A 17304-nucleotide genomic window follows, 5' to 3' on the forward strand; every position below is an offset into this window, starting at 1 on the left:
AAATTGCCCACATGGAAAATTGCCAACACGGAAAATTCCCCACACGGAAAATTGCCCACATGGAAAATTGCCAATTGCAGCATCACAAAGTTTCAGATCTATGATATTTGAGGTGAAAGGTGAGGATGTTCACATGATGTGTGATCAACTTGTGATTTACAGCTGACCTAGTGCAAAACTGCAAACATACTGAAGATTTGTGGTTTGTAGCAGTCTGTCATTATCAACAATAGATAGATCTAGTCTGCTCTCATCTCTCAGTGATTCTGCCTTACTCCTCCCACCAGCCCAGAACAGCAGCACAGGCAGAAGTTGAACCAGCAGCAGTGGGATCCAGAGGAGCCATCACTGCTATCAGTAGCCACAAAAGAATCACTGTATTATCTGTGGAGCTACATGGCTGAGATAGATGGTCCTGGAAGCCCAGAAGGCACCACAGAAGGCCGGTTTCACATGTCAGTGGCTCCGATACGTGAGGTGACAGTTTCCTCACGTACCGGAGACACTGACTCACGTAGACACATTAAAATCAATGTGTCTCTGCACATGTCAGCGTGTTTTCTCGGACCGTGTGTCCATTTGAAAAACACGGAGACATGTCAGTGTTCGTGGGAGCGCGCGTATTACACGGACCCATTAAAGTCAATGGGTCCGTGTAAAACACGTACCGCACACGGATGCTGTCCATATGCAGTCCGTGTGCCTTGCAGGAGACAGCGCTACAGTAAGCGCTGTCCCCCCAGCGTGGTGCTGAAGCCGCCATTCATTTCTGCTCTCCAGCTAGAGAAGATATGAAAAATCTTTTTTTTTTTTTTTTTTTGGTGTTTAAAAAAAAAGATCCCTGTCCTCAACCCCCTCCCACCCCCTGTGCAACCAACCCCCCCCCCCCCCCCCCCCCCCGCTGTTAATAAAATACTTACCCGGCTCCCTCGCTGCTTCTTCTCCTCGCCGCAGCTTCTCCTGTATGAGCGGTCACGTGGGGCCGCCCATTACAGTGATGAATATGCGGCTCCACCTCCCATAGGAAAAATCGGTACCGAAATTATCTGGACGTGTGAGACTGGCCGAAAGGTGAGATTCTGTCAGCATCTGTCAGAGGAGCGGAGGTGTCATAGCAGCTCCGCTCTCCCATTGAATTCAGTGGCAGTGAATCTGAGGCCTGCACTTCCTTACCTGTCCACTCATGGCTACCAAGAGTAAGAGTGAACAGACCCTAGTTATGTATCATACACATATACTGCAGGTGAAGGCAGGCATAGGATGGAAGAAAATGCAGAGTGGATTTGAATAAGGGTCTCTAGGCCCAGACACACCACAATGAGAGTGGAATAAGGGTCTCTAGGCCCAGACGCACCACAATGAGAGTGGAATAAGGGTCTCTAGGCCCAGACGCACCACAATGAGAGTAGAGTTATTGTTAGCACAGTGGAATGACAGCTCCTAAGAACAGAATCCGTACTCTGGGACTAGAGATGAGTGAACCGAACCTGCAGAACCTGGAGAAGTAAACTGGGCCCAGAGACCTTTGTTGAAATCCATTCTGCAATTTCTTAGCTGCCTGTGTTGTGCTGTATTGTATTTCAATGGAGCCCATGGAAGCCAAGGACAATCACCCGGCAGCTAATTATTTGCAGGTGCGAAATGATTGTTTAATAAACTTAAGTTATTGTTGTTATTAGACCTCCTCAATAAACTGTTCTTAATAAACTTGTCAGTAGTTTTTTTATGTGGGCAATTTTCCTGACATTCTTCTGTGCTGCAAAGTATCTCACCTATAATTCTATACTATTCTCTGTGCTGCAGAGCATCTCACCTATAATCTATATTATTCTTCTGCCCTGCAGAGCATCTCACATATAGCTGCATACTATCCCCCTGTCCTGCAGAGCATTTAACCTATATCTCTTTGCTATTCTCTGTCCTGCAGAGCTTCTCACCTATAATCTATATTATTCTTCTGCCCTGCAGAGCATCTCACATATAGCTGCATACTATCCCCCTGTCCTGCAGAGCATTTAAAGGGAACCTGTCACCTGAATTTGGCGGGACTGGTTTTGGGTCATAGGGGCGGGGTTTTCGGGTGTTTGATTCACCCTTTCCTTACCCGCTGGCTGCATGCTGGCTGCAATATTGGATTGAAGTTCATTTTCTGTCCTCCATAGTACACGCTTAGATTGCCTGCACAGGCATGTACTATGGAGGACAGAAAATGAACTTCAATCCAATATTGCAGCCAGCGGGTAAGGAAAGGGTGAATCAAACACCCGAAAACCCCGCCCCTATGGCTAAAAATTGTTCCCTCCAAATTCAGGTGACAGTGTCCCTTTAACATATTATTCACTCTGAAAAACTGCTAACATCTGTCTTGAGGAATACAAGAGGAGAGGCAGTTGACTGAGGGATGGAATTACAGCAATCCTATGACGATGGGAGCAACAGAGAGATAGAGATACTTGAAAATAACAATAGGGGTTTATTTTACCCCAGATCAGGATTCACAGCTACACTGCACAGTACTGCCTTATAATCTCCGTCATGATGATGCTGCTTCTCAACATGTGCTACATAGTAACAGTGGAAACATGATTCCTTTGTGCCTTTGTATATGGTAGACATCATAGCAGCGAGTCTCAACCCACCAGCTCAGAGATGACTGCAGTGGTGGAAAATGCAGGAAACAAGTCATATAATGCGCAAAAAGAGTGTTAGTTCTCACGTACGCACACGTGTGACAGCTTCTTTTGAACAGGTAGGGCATGCCGGGTAATAAAAAGGTTTACAGCTTTTTTCACCCCGCGCAGAATTATCAATACTCTCCACATTACCGCATCTCGAGCAATTAAACTAAAGGCCAACGCGGGAATAGGAAAAAGATTGGAGTATGCAATAAAGTTTCTTCGAGTCACAATTTGTTACTTTTATGAATAATTAGAATTAAAACCAAACCTCTTATTTAAAACTTTAATGGCGGCGGCGGCGGTCTCTCACTTCCCGGCACCAGTCGATGATTACTGTAAATGAGGCCGCGGCATTAGCGAGGAGGGAAGACGCTACAATTACCAGTTCTCCTCGCATTGTGTTCTACCGTAAGTGAGGTTCAATAAGGTTTTGGCTGCACCGAGGATCCACTAATGTATTTCCATGTTCAATACGTCTGTCCCTCATCCCAAACAATCAGTCGGCGAATCCCAAGGAAAAAAAACAAAAAACGAGCCAGACAATGCTCCATTGTTCCGCCGTCCCCTTTACATCGACATTCTATCTGCTTCACATTGGCAGCGAACGAGCTAAATGCTATTTCCATACAGACAAAAGACGAGCGGGGGGGAAACTTCGGGAAACAATGTGGGTTCTGCAGCAGCTGAATATGAGAAATGCATTGTGCCGAGCTGGAACGCCGGCAGGTTTCAATCAATCAATCCTGATGCAGGTGGACGGCAGAAGTCTCAGCGTGGCGCCAAAAATAGAAAATCAGGCCATTTTCTAGCTTGGAAGAAATAAACAACAGGTGTACCAATTAAATGAGCTGGCATAACAGTGGCAGGGGGTCCGGAGGTCTCGGCGCTCTGCTGATTAGCGCAGCATCCTCCTATGGGAGTACTCGGAGGTATAAAACATAGTATATACCATTACTATAATGCTGGGGTTACCCATACACAGTCATATGTGAGAAACAGCGCCACCCCTGACTATGGGCTGTGTCTGGTATTGCTGCCCAGGACCCGGATTGTAATGATCTCTCCCATCCTGGCTCCTTCCTGGAATAATGACCCCATCCAGTTAATTACTCTCCATACAGGGCCCCATGCCACTCTTGTCAATGGGTTGTATTTGGCATTGCGGATCCATCCTAAGAGCACAGCAACATGAGACAAAGGATAGAAACAGCGCCACTCCGTTTAATGGGTTGAATCTGGTATTGCAGTAGTAATAAATTGCATTGCCAAACCCAGCCTGTGGACAAGAGGCAGTGTCGTCTCATGTGCAGCTTGGTGCTCTTGTTACTGCTCCCCTATAGCTACACACCTGCAGGGCATAAGGAACGCGATAACTACAGAGGACGTATTCCACAACCATAACATAACTCTTTACATAAGATTTCCCAATTCTCTGTGTCCGCGGATTTTGGACTGCACTCTGATGACATCCGAGTGCAGACTGATGCTTCACTCACACGCACAGACATGCATGGGTGTGCATGATCCGAGCATAATGCTGAATTGGCATGAGAAAATAATCGCAGATCTGCACTGCCTCATAGTATAACATTGGACCAAGTGCTATCTGATCGGATAGCACTTGTCCATGCTATATGCCCGCATGAGCAACGGCTTCCGGTTAGACTCAGATCATGTGACATTGATCATTATGAAAGGTTCTGCAGGTAGGAAAAGGGAATTTCAGACTACTGGAGGTGAGTGAAGATGCCTTCTTTTAAAAGAAATCTGGGATCCTGATTCAAGGGTTGTCTCTTTTTAGGCTGTATGCTGTACTTTTCATACAATCACTGTTTTATCAGCAGGAGATTATCACTACTGGACTAGGTCTCATGTGCAGATCAGTCAGGCTAATCTGTGCAACCCCGCCCCCACCACTGATTGGCAGCTTCCTAACAGTATGTGCAGGAAACTGCCAATCAGTGGTGTGGGCGGGGTTATACACAGCTCAGCATTCCTAGCTTTGCTACATCTACAGCATAAAAAACAGGGATTCTATCAAAACTGCAGCAAGTAAGTGACACATTCCTGGAATCAGGCTCTCTGCCCCCGGATCATGCTGCGCTCAGATTACATGTCATATAGCAGCTGACAGATTCCCTTTAAGGTAATTTTATGTTTTTATGCAGAAAATGAAACAATGTGTAGACATTAAACCAGCTTTTATCAGGTTCAGAATCATCATGAGCAAATATCATTGACCATCCACTTATTATCAGAACGTCCGTAGCTGCCGGGATGGAGACCACCCAGCACCATTCATATCAAACACTCTATGTCTGTGCCGGCATTATTAGGACCCCTGCAGCAATGTCACCTTACCAATGCAGATTTCCACATAAATGACACAGAGGTTTATCCACTACTTATTAATATCTAAGAAAGGAGGTCTGGAAATATAAAACATCCTACTGGACACCATCACCTTTTGTCCTCCGCTGGTCTTCTTGACTTCTCATAGTATCGGGCATTGGCAACTGCTGAAGTGGCTACGTACTGTCTGAGCCAGAGGAGGGAGCGAGGAGACTTTCTTATGGCTCAGACAGCACACGAACACTGCAGCCAATGACGTCTGCCCATTGTACCTCCCATAACATTAAATCTACCCAATTTTTGTTACTCTTGGTATGTGCTAATATGCAAGTAGGCTCTTCAGAGAGGAAGAGAAAAGGCACTCTACTGCCACCTACTAGCAATATATAAAGAAGTTGTCCCCTTTCAATTAGTTAGGGTGCATAGTGGTATAAAACAACAAACAAAGCTGTACTCACCCTCATTGGGTCCACCAGCGAGTCTTCAGTGCTTCTTCTGGTGTTTGGCAATGGCTGTGGTGCTGACATTACATGTGCCATGTAGCAGCCAATCACTGAGCTCGTTGGCTCTGGCAGAGTAGACGGAATGCAGAACTCTCGACGTGACATCAGCCAATGCCAGACACCAGGAGCGAGGGCTGAGACTCGCGAATGGGCCAGGAGACAGTGCGTATAGAACATTGTGTGTGTATATATATATATATATATATATATATATATATATATATATATATATATATACTGCTCAAAAAAATAAAGGGAACACTAAAATCCCACATCCCAGATATCACTGAATGAAATATTCCAGTTGTAATTCTTTATTCATTATATAGTGGAATGCGTTGAGAACAGTAAAACCTAAAAATGATCAATGTAAATCACAACTAATATCCCACGGAGGTTTGGAGTTGGAATGATGCTCAAAATCAAAGTGGAATATTAAATTGCAGGCTGATCCAACTTCAGTGGAAATGCCTCAAGACAAGGAAATGATGCTCTGTAGTGTGTGTGGCCTCCATGTGCCTGTATGATCTCGCTACAATGCCTGGGCATGCTCCTGATGAGGAGGCAGATGGTCTCCTGAGGGATCTCTTCCCAGACCTGGACTAAAGCATCCGCCAACTCCTGGACAGTCTGTGGTGCAATGTGACGTTGGTGGATGGAGCGAGACATGATGTCCCAGATGTTTTCAATGGGATTCAGGTCTGGAGAACGGGCGGGCCAGTCCATAGCTTCAATGCCTTCATCTTGCAGGAACTGCTGACACACTCCAGCCACATGAGGTCTGGCATTGTCCTGCATTAGGAGGAACCCAGGGCCAACCACACCAGCATATGGTCTCACAAGGGGTCTAACAATCTCATCTTGGTGCCTACTGGCAGTCAGGCTACCTCTGGCGAGCACGTGGAGGGCTGTGCAGCCCTCCAAAGAAATGCCACCCCGCACCATTACTGACCCACTGCCAAACCAGTCATGCTGAAGGATGTTGCAGGCAGCAGATCGCTCTCCACGGCGTCTCCAGACTCTGTCACGTCTGTCACATGTGCTCAGTGTGAACCTGCTTTCATCTGTGAAGAGCATAGGGCGCCAGTGGCGAATTTGCCAATCCTGGTGTTCTGTGGCAAATGCCAGCGTCCTGCACGGTGTTGGGTTGTGAGAACAACCCCATCTGTGGATGTCGAGCACTCAGACCATCCTCATGGAGTCGGTTTCTAAGCGTTTGTGCAGACACATGCACATTTATGGCCTGCTGGAGGTCATTTTGCAGGGCTCTGGCAGTGCTTCTACTGTTCCTCATTGCACAAAGGCTGAGGTAGTGGTCATGCTGCTGGGTTGTTGCCCTCCTACGGCCCCCTCCACATCTCCTGGTATACTGGCCTGTCTCCTGGTAGCACCTTCAGCCTCTGGACACTACGCTAACAGAGACAGCAAACATTCTTGCTACAGCTCACATTGATGTGCCATCCTGGATGAGCTGCACTACCTGAGCCACTTGTGTGGTTTGTAGAGTCCGTCTCATGCTACGACGAGTGTGAAAGCACAACCAACATTCAAAAGTGACCAAAACATCAGCGAGAAAGCATTGGTACTGAGATGTGGTCTGTGGTCCCCACCTGCAGAACCACTCCTTTATTGAGGGTGTCTTGATAATTGCCAATCATTTCCATCTGTTGTCTATTCCATTTGCACAACAGCATGTGAAATTGATTGTCAAACAGTGTTGCTTCCTAAGTGGACAGTTTGATTTACTTGGAGTTAGATTCTGTTGTTTAAGTGTTCCCTTTATTTTTTTGAGCAGTGTATATATATATATATATAATCTCAACCTCTGTCAGAAAATTAAGATTAACTAACAGAGGACAGCCCATTTAGGTCACTATTAACCCTGTAACGGTCTTGGCCGCATGACTTGGGGTAGGAGATGGGAAGTCAAAGGAGACCCTTCATTTGCAGACACGTGTTTCAGACTTTTTGCCCCTCATCAGTGCACAGCAAGAACAGGTTGGCCGGGTGACATCTAAAGGGGAGCGTTTTACCTTGCAGAGAGTTCCAAGACGGGAACGTTTCTCCTTGTTAGAAAATGTCACCGATTGTAAGTAGCAATCCTAAAAGTGAACTCAATATGCTAAACTTTGCTAAATAAGAGTAGTATAAAGCAACATGCAATATTGAAGAAGACCAAGTGAGGCAGCAGCGAGCAGTGATTAGACATTCTCCGGGCATTCTCAGCGCTGATTCTCTACCGCACTCTATTTTTCTTCTCTAATTATTTTCACCTCAGGACTCCTCGTTCCGCTTTGCATTCTAATCACCCGCGCCTGTCGTGTTTACAGAAAAAACACTCTCCTCTAATTAAATGATTTGTTTTAACATCACTCTTGGGCCCCGGCTCCTTATTACCTTGGGTGCGTCCGTCTGCGCTTTCTTGGGTGTCCCTTTGGGCTCTGGAAGTTTTGAAGTGTCCTTAGCGGAGGGCGAGTCTGCGTGTTCCCCCCGGAGGTTCAGGTTGATGTTGTCCGTACTGGCAGGGTGGTCGATATTATTGGAGTTCCGATTGCAATGAATAGCTGGAAGAAATGAAATAAATCTGCTTAGGGAAAGCAACGCCTTAGCAATTTTAGAGGAAAGAAAAATAAATAAACTTTAGTAAAAACAAAAGTGCGAATCAGAGAACATTTTATATTCGTTTGCCAATAAACTAATCAAAACCGCTACAGATTTCCCCACCTGTTAACCTAAAGGTACCGTCACATTTAGCGACGCTGCAGCGATCTAGACAACGATGCCGATCGCTGCAGCGTCGCTGTGTGGTCGCTGTGTGGTCGCTGGAGAGCTGTCACACGGACAGCTCTCCAGCGACCAACGATGGCGAAGTCCCCTGGTAACCAGGGTAAACATCGGGTTACTAAGCGCAGGGCCGCGCTTAGTAACCCGATGTTTACCCTGGTTACCAGTGTAAATGTAAAAAACAAACAAACAGTACATACTTACATTCCGGTGTCTGTCCCCCGGCGCTCTGCTCCCTGCACTGTCTCAGCGCCGGCCGGCCGTAAAGCACAGTGGTGATGTCACCGCTGTGCTTTACGGCCGGCCGGTGCTCACAGTCAGTGCAGGAAGCTGACGGCGAGGGGACAGACACCGGGAATGTAAGTATGTACTGTTTTTTTTTTTTTTACATTTACACTGGTAACCAGGGTAAACATTGGGTTACTAAGCGCGGCCCTGCGCTTAGTAACCCAATGTTTACCCTGGTTACCAGTGAAGACATCGCTGAATCGGCATCACACACGCCGATTCAGCAATGTCAGCGGGAGATCCAGCGACGAAATAAAGTTCTGGACTTTCTGCTCCGACCAACGATGTCACAGCGGGATCCAGATCGCTGCTGTGTGTCAAACACAACGATATCGCTAGCCAGGACGCTGCAACGTCAGGGATCGCTAGCGATATCGTTGTTAAATTGTTCAGTGTGAAGGCACCTTTAGATTATAAAACACCAATTACAAGTCGAGGGCTCCTCTAGGTCGGTACGGTACAGTCCCTCTCCCACCCAAAGTCCAGGTTTCCGAGGCCCAAAAAGTTCTCTTCTTTCTCCCTATCAGTCGTGTATGGAGGATTTTGTAGACGAACTTGGGTCTTGTGAATATACTTACATACTGTACATAACAGGCACACATATATACTGTATATACATTACATATATTTACTGTAGGGGGGAATAAGTATTTGATCCCTTGCTAATTTTGTAAGTTTGCCCACTGACAAAGACATGAACAGTCTATAATTTATAAGGATAGGTTAATTTTAACATTGAGAGATAGAATAGCAAAAATAAAATCCAGAAAATCACATTGTATAAATTATATACATTTATCTGCATTTTGCAGTGAGAAATAAGTATTTGATCCCCTACCAACCATTAAGAGTTCTGGCTCCTACAGACCAGTTAGATGTTCCTAATCAACTTGTTACCTGCATTAAAGACAGCTGTCTACATAGTCACCTTTATAAAAGACTCCTGTCTACACTCAATCAGTCAGACTCTAACCTCTACAACATGGGCAAGACCAAAGAGCTCTAGAAGGATGTCAGGGACAAGATCATAGACCTGCACAAAGCTGGAATGGGCTACAATGTCAGAAGTAAGACGCTGGGTGAGAAGGAGACAACTGTTGGTGCAATAGTAACAAAATGGAAGAAATACAAAATGACTGTCAATCGACATCGATCTGGGGCACTATGCAAAATTTCACCTCATGGGGTATCCTTGATCGTGAGGAAGATGAGAGATCAGCCTAAAACTACACAGGGGAAACGTATTAATGATCTCAAGGCAGCTGGGACCACATACATATAGTGCATACGTATGTAATGAACTGACTACCAGATTACCAAAAAATATTTTTAATTATTATTATTATTATTTATTTATATAGCACCATTGATTCCATGGTGCTGTACATGAGAAGGGGTTACATACAAATTACAGCTAATAATGACAGACTGGTACAGAGGGGCGAGGACCCTGCCCTCGCGGGCTTACATTCTACAGGATTATGGGGAAGGAGACAGTAGGTTGAGGGTGAGGCAGTAGCTCCGGTGTTGGTGAGGCGGTAGCTCCGGTGTTGGTGAGGCGGTAGCTCCGGTGTTGGTGAGGCGGTAGCTCCGGTGTTGGTGAGGCGGTAGCTCCGGTGTTGGTGAGGCAGCAGCGGTGTCAGTGCAGGCTGTAGGCTTTCCTGAAGAGATGAGTTTTCAGGTTCCGTCTGAAGGATCTGACTGTGGTTGATAGTCGGACGTGTTGGGGCAGAGAGTTCCAGAGGATGGGGGATATTCGGGAGAAGTCTTGGAGGCGATTGGATGAGGAGCGAATAAGTGTGGAGGAGAGAAGGAGGTCTTGGGAGGACCGGAGATCACGTGAGGGAAGATATCGAGAGATTAGTTCAGAGATATATGGAGGAGACAGGTTATGGATGGCTTTGTAGGTCAGTATTCGTAATTTGAACTGGATACGCTGAGGGAATGGGAGCCAATGAAGAGATTTGCAGAGGGGGGAAGCGGAGGAGTAGCGAGGAGAGAGATGGATTAGTCGGGCAGCAAAGTTAAGGATGGACTGGAGAGGTGCAAGGGTGTTACCAGGGAGGCCACAGAAAAGGATGTTGCAGTAGTCAAGGCAGGAGATGATGAGGGCGTGCACAAGCATTTTAGTAGATTGGGGGTTGAGGAAAGGACGGATCCTGGAGATATTTTTGAGCTGAAGGTGACAGGAGGTGGAAAGAGCTTGGATGTGTGGTTTGAAGGACAGGGCAGAGTCGAAGGTTACTCCGAGGCAGCGGACTTCCGGTACGGGGGAAAGCGTGATGTCATTGACTGCGATAGATAGGTCAGGTAAGGAAGATTTGTGGGATGGAGGAAAGATGATGAGTTCAGATTTGTCCACATTGAGTTTGAGGAAGCAAGAGGAGAAGAAGGAGGATATGGCTGATAGGCACTCTGGGATTCTGAACAGCAGAGCGGTGATGTCTGGGCCAGAGAGGTAGATCTGAGTGTCATCAGCATAGAGGTGGTACTGGAATCCATGGGACTTCATGAGCTGTCCCAAGCCAAGTGTATAGATTGAGAAGAGAAGGGGTCCTAGAACAGAGCCTTGGAGGACTCCAACAGAGAGAGGGTGGGATGAGGAGGTAGTATGGGAGTGGGAGACACTGAATGTGCGGTTGGAAAGGTACGAGGAGATCCAGGATAGGGCGAGGTCTTTGATGCCAAAGGAGGAGAGGATCTGTAGTAGGAGGCAGTGGTCAAACGTGTCGAAAGCAGAGGACAGGTCTAGGAGGAGGAGTACAGAGTATTGTCCAGTAGCTTTGGCTGTAAGTAGGTCGTTAGTGATTTTGGTCAGGGTAGTCTCAGTTGAGTGATGGGGGCGGAAACCAGATTGTAGATTGTCAAACAACAAGTTAGATGAGAGGTGGGAGGAAAGTTCAGCATGGACTCTTTTCTGTTCCTCTTCTTGCTGGAGGAAAATACTTGGGGAAAGATCCTGATAATATCTGAGAAAAAAAAAGGTCAATACTCCACTCCGTGCATAGTCCATGGTGTGGACTGTTTCAAGGGAATCTGTCAGCAGGTTTCTGCTATGTAATCTGATGTAGGGACAGAGATCCTGATTCCAGCGATGTCACTTACTGGGAGCAGCAGTTGTGATACAATCATAGTTTTCTCTTCTGCAGCTCTAGCAGAGCTCGGAATACTGAGCTGTGTATAACACCACCCACAACACTGATTGGCTGCTTTCTGTGTATAGTGACAGAAAGCTGCTAATCAGTGCTGGGGGCGGGGTTGGACCAGGAGGCACGAGACACCTAGTCCTGTAGTGATAATCTCCTGCTGATAAAAGCTCCTTTGAGTGACGCATTTTGAGCAAAGATTATACAGCCAGTACAGATTCTAAAGCACTGTGTGACATAAAAGCTGTCCTTGTGCCAAGCATTGATGTCTGTAAAGCTCTACGGAATATGATGGCGCTATAGCAGCAAGTATATGAAGAAATAAACAAATGCAAAAGAATGCACAACGGGACATAACTGCTCCCGCCAACAGTGATGTACATATGCTGGAGCTGTGGATAAGCCCTCCCGTATTTCCTCTTCTCTGTATGTGAGGCTGTTGAAATGAGAATGATGAGTATTGAGTTTTTCATGTTGCAGATTTTCTAGAGCATGTCTGCATCCATCAGCAATATTTTTTGGAGTGCGTTTATTATGCTATGTTCTGTTTTTTAGCACCATTCCAGCATTTTTTTTTTTTATTTCAGCGCTGAAGTTCCCTGCCTCCACTATTATACTCACCACCTGCCGTCTTCAGCTCTTCCCAGCACCACTTTGGTCCCACCCCACAATCATGTGATCAGAACTAACGGTCACAAGCTCTCAAGTCTTCGATAGCCCCGATCTGGCCGCGTTCTGACCCTCACAGACTTACATTGGGAAATGACCAGCAAACACCAGCGATCCCACAGATCACACCCTGCAGAAGACGACCGGAGCGGCACTGAGAACAGCTGAAGACGGCAACTGATGAGTATATTACCAGGTGCAGGGAACGTACACTCCAGCGGTAAAGTAATAAAAATGCCGCAGTGGCGCATTAAATAAAGCTGCTTTGTTTTTTATACATCCTGGGACTGTTAACGATACAGGTATGTGCAGATTACATGCATTTTTTAAAGTCCTTTATGCGTTTTTTTTAATATAATGCACTTGTATGGGGAACATCCTCACTTAAAACTCAGTGTACTCGCAAGAGAAAGCGACATGTTGAGGATTTGAAAAACGCATCCCAGGTTAGTTTACGCACCCTCAACTATTTTGTCCCTTGAGGAAATACCAACTTTTTTTTTGTCCATTATTCGTGCAGGGTAAATGCACCTTAACTCTACAAACTTTGCTGTTCTCAATATGAAAGCTTTTTATCTTGACTCAGTACAACAGAGCCGTCTATATGTCACTAAACTCCAGTCACAATGGGGCCATGACATCCAATTTTACTGCAGGCTGTAAATCAAAACTTTTTTTTTCTCCTCTACCGATCTGTAGTTTAGTTTGTTGCGCTGACATCTAGTGGCCAATGTACAAACAGCAATTAAAAATATATATCATTTAATTCTAAATTTTAATAAATGCCGCTTCCTTGTAATAGACCCTGAATGTGTTTTCTACACCAAGAAGGATGGATCTATTATTTTCTACCTTTGGCTTTCAAATGGCAAAAATCACGCGCTGTACACCAGATAATGTGCAAAAAGAGAGAAATAAAAGAACAACGCCTGCAAAAATCTACTGTGTAAAGAGGAAGCGACAAACATCAGCGCCGTAATCACTAAATCTGATGATAAAACACAAAGTGTAGAACAGTGCGGCATTATAATGTGAGCTGATAACGGCGAGGACGTACGAAGCTTCTCAGAATCCGAGATATGTCCGATACAATAGTGATGGGGGATATTTTTCTGGCTATCCTGTCATTCATCTCTCTGATACAGACTTCCTATAGTGATTTTTTTATTATCAAAAATCTTAATCTTAATAAAAGGGAAGGCATTTTATTTAAAAAAAAAATAAATAAAAACATAAATAATGTTTGTTATGTTTATGCTATATGTGTCTGCATGGGGCCACCTAGTGGTCTTGATGGGAATTGCACAATTTGTTACCATATTGGAAAAATAATTAAAAAAATGTGTGTTGTGACAAATTAAGAAAAGTAAGAGTGGACAAATGTGTACAAATACATCTTGCAAATGATGTAGCAGGTTCTAACTGTGCCCCTATTCATCCCCTCACCCCCAAAGGAGCTGCAATTACTCCAGAAAATAGTAAAAAGATAAAGTCTTGGTATAACTCTGATGATAGTATAACTAATAGGTATAAATATTTATAGGTGCCATAATATATATCAGGGAATGGATAGACTATGGCATGGGATTGCAAATAATCATTATCTTTCAGTCTGACAGCTTTGCAGGGATATTTTTGGGTGATTTATTACCTGTAGATACATCCTATCTTACCATTGCTTTAAAACTAAAACATGATTTCAAGATACTCTGTTGGGAGAAGTCTATGCTCAATGTGTTTACATGTGGCCACCCAGTGGTTGTGATATGAATTGCAGTCTGTCAAGGATTTTACCAAATTATATTGATTTTTACCTTGTGACTAATGATAGTCCTTAGGAAAACTCAAGAAAAGCTGAACAAGTGGAAAAGGAGGGAACCTTAACTATGGGAGAGAGAATTGACACTCCTCCCAAATAGAGAATGGAGAAGCAGTGGTGACTTCTGCAGCAGGAGAGTTGCCGGCCCTGGATTATTTTCAGAAGCAATCCTATCTGCCCCAAATTGTGAAAATTGTCCTCACCTGATACCCCTGTGACTATTGTATGTGCGAAGCTTCCGAATGGTAACATACAAGATTAATGGCGGCTTCATTGTACCTGTGTCAGGTCCGGCAACCTCTCGCTGCTTCCCTTAATTAGTGTGATAATTACCGCCCCAGCAGAACACGGCGCCCTTTAGCCCCAGAGACCTCATATCCGACTAAAAAGAACATTTTTCAAGGGTTTCCTACAGAGACGGGAGGCGCAGTACAGACTAACCGCGAGGTATATACTCGCCCAGAAATATCAGCATCTGCTAATTGTAAGCAGTGCAATCCCCACATGAATATTTTCTCAGAATGTCTCCTGTAAGAATTGCAGCGCTGACACCTTAAGACTGAAAAGACGGGGAAAAAATGAAGAAAATGCAGCATTTGCTGGAGCCCATGGAGAGCCGTATTCTCTCTGACTATGCTAGACTATGGAGAGCCGTATTCTCTCTGACTATGCTAGACTATGGAGAGCCGTATTCTCTCTGACTATGCTAGACTATGGAGAGCCGTATTCTCTCTGACTATGCTAGACTATGGAGAGCCGTATTCTCTCTGACTATGCTAGACTATGGAGAGCTGTATTCTCTCTGACTATGCTAGACTATGGAGAGCCGTATTCTCTCTGACTATGCTACTAGGGTGATAGGTGGCTAAAGGGGCGAACCATTTCACCCACTTATTTAGATTACTGCCACTCTGTCTATGCCCATCGGTTGTGCTGGGTTGCCAGATAAACCTCCAGGGTGCGACCTCAACTGGGCCCATGTGGGTGACGGTCCCACCTACGCCAGCGCCTAATTCAGCATCTGAGGACACACATTCAGCTGAAATGGATGGCAAAGAAGAGATCCGTTGGCTCCCTGCACTGGAATGCACACAGCCAGCCAATCAGAGGTCAACCGCCAACTTGGGCATGCCTGTCACGGGCGGCACTCGGGAGTGACATCATTCTCCATGCCGGCCAAGCTGCTGTCTCTTACACCAGATATAGGAGAGGATGCTGTGAGTCTTGGAAGCTGATGAAGGTAAGAAGAATAGTTTAGAAAAAAATGTGTTGAAGAAGAATGGGGATATTATACCTAGAAGGGGCCCATGATGGGGGACATTCAACCACGAATGAGCCCAGAATGACCCAGGATGGAAACATTATAATAGGAAGGGGAAAGTTGTGGGACAGTTATCAAGGATAAGGCTCAGGGTGCGGGACATTATTCCAGGAAAGGGCCCAGTATGGGGAACACTATACCAGGTAGGGGCATCATTATATGGGGGGAACACATATATCTTTGTAGAATCTAGAGTGCTACAAAGGCCTATACATCTGACTAAAATGCAGGTGGGGCCAAGGTTCAAATTTTGCATCACGGTTCATCGGACCGTAGTTATTCCACTGTAGACCACCGTTATGTGATCGTTGTCCCTGTAAAGGTCACACAAAACACTATCATTGCGGGGGGCGTGGCCTAGCGAGCGATGTGAGCGGACGTGCGACGGATCTCTCTCCCCGCACCGCTCCTAAATCCTCACCCTTGAAGGCGCCGCCGAGCGCCGAAAACCGGGCGAAGTTGCTCCGCAGGACCCCTGGGCACGGAGGAGAGTGCCGGAGGCAGCGAAAGGAGAAGAGCGGTAATGCCGCGCAAAAGACAGTCAGCGCCCGCGGCTGGCGTGAAAATCCAAGATGGCGCCGTGGCAGAGGAGGAGGCGGCCAGAGCCAGCACCGCATACCGCCGGAGGCTTGAGGTAATCGCCCGGCTGGAGCGGTTTGCTCGGACAGAGGAGGGGGGTGCCCTGCTGCTGGGCCCTGAGGGGCCAGATGAGGAGGAAGTCCCGCAGAGACAGGAGAGAGGAGGGGATGACACCCTCAGTGTGGTGGAGGAGCGGCTTTCTCCAGGGAAGAGGCAGGAGATGCAAGAGACAACTAACATGTCACCCACCGCCAGTCCAGTGCAGGCTAAGGACTCTGAGGGTGCGCAGCAATCAAACGTGGGGGAACCTACACTGCAGGACATTTTCTCAGTCGTTATACACTGCAAATCTGCCCTGGCTGCGCTGAACCTAAGGGTAGACGATCTAACAGTTGAAATGAAGTCCCTTAATTCTGCTATGCGTAAAGTGGAGAAAAGAGTGGAGGTGGTGGAGGAGCGCGTGGGCAGTGTGGAAGATCAGACAAATGAACTGTTGAAAAGAGAAAAGAGATACATTCAGCGCATTGCAGAACTGGAATTTAAAACAGATGACCTGGAAAATCGTTCCCGTAGGAACAATCTAAGAATAATTGGGGTGCCGGAGAAGGTGGAGGGGAATAATCCTGCGGAATACATTGAGGCATGGCTCAAAAACTCGGTGGGAGGAGCAGACCTTACCAACCACTTCTCCGTGGAGAGGGCCCATAGAGTCCCCACCCGGCCCCTGCCGCCTGGATCCCCCCCTCGAGCTCTGCTGGCAAAAATTTTGGACTATCGGGACCGGGAAACCCTACTAAGGAAGGCCAGGATCAGTGACGGACTGAGCATAGACGGAAATCGGATCTCCATTTATCCGGACTACTCGGCATCGGTGCAGAAACTGAGAATGAGGTTCGGCGAGGTCAAGAGGCGGCTCCGAGACCTGGACCTAAAATATTCGATGTTATACCCGGCTAAGCTCAGGGTGGTGGCGCTGGACCGTGTTCATTTTTTCCAGAACCCGGAGGAGGCTATGCACTGGCTAGATACCAATACTAAGAAAATTGGCGTGGATCGGAGCCGATGAGACTGACGCTGAGACTTCGTCATTCATTAGTTTATACCCCCTGATGGTGATTTTTGAACTTGTCTTACAGAATGCACCCAAAAGTTTGAAATAGTGTGC

At 46.2% G+C, this 17304-nt stretch overlaps 1 protein-coding gene across 1 annotated transcript in view; it reads right to left on the reverse strand.

The window, feature by feature from the left end:
* Positions 1 to 17304, reverse strand: part of SAMD12 (sterile alpha motif domain containing 12) — an 803045-nt gene that overhangs the window by 709603 nt on the left and 76138 nt on the right. Inside the window, exon 2 of the mRNA XM_069731810.1 lies at positions 7931 to 8097. Within this exon, the coding sequence (XP_069587911.1) occupies positions 7931 to 8097 (167 nt within the window). The remainder of the gene's footprint in view (positions 1 to 7930; positions 8098 to 17304) is intronic.

The sequence above is a fragment of the Ranitomeya imitator genome, chromosome 6 (genome assembly GCF_032444005.1).
Source record: "Ranitomeya imitator isolate aRanImi1 chromosome 6, aRanImi1.pri, whole genome shotgun sequence".
Lineage (NCBI taxonomy): Eukaryota > Metazoa > Chordata > Amphibia > Anura > Dendrobatidae > Ranitomeya > Ranitomeya imitator.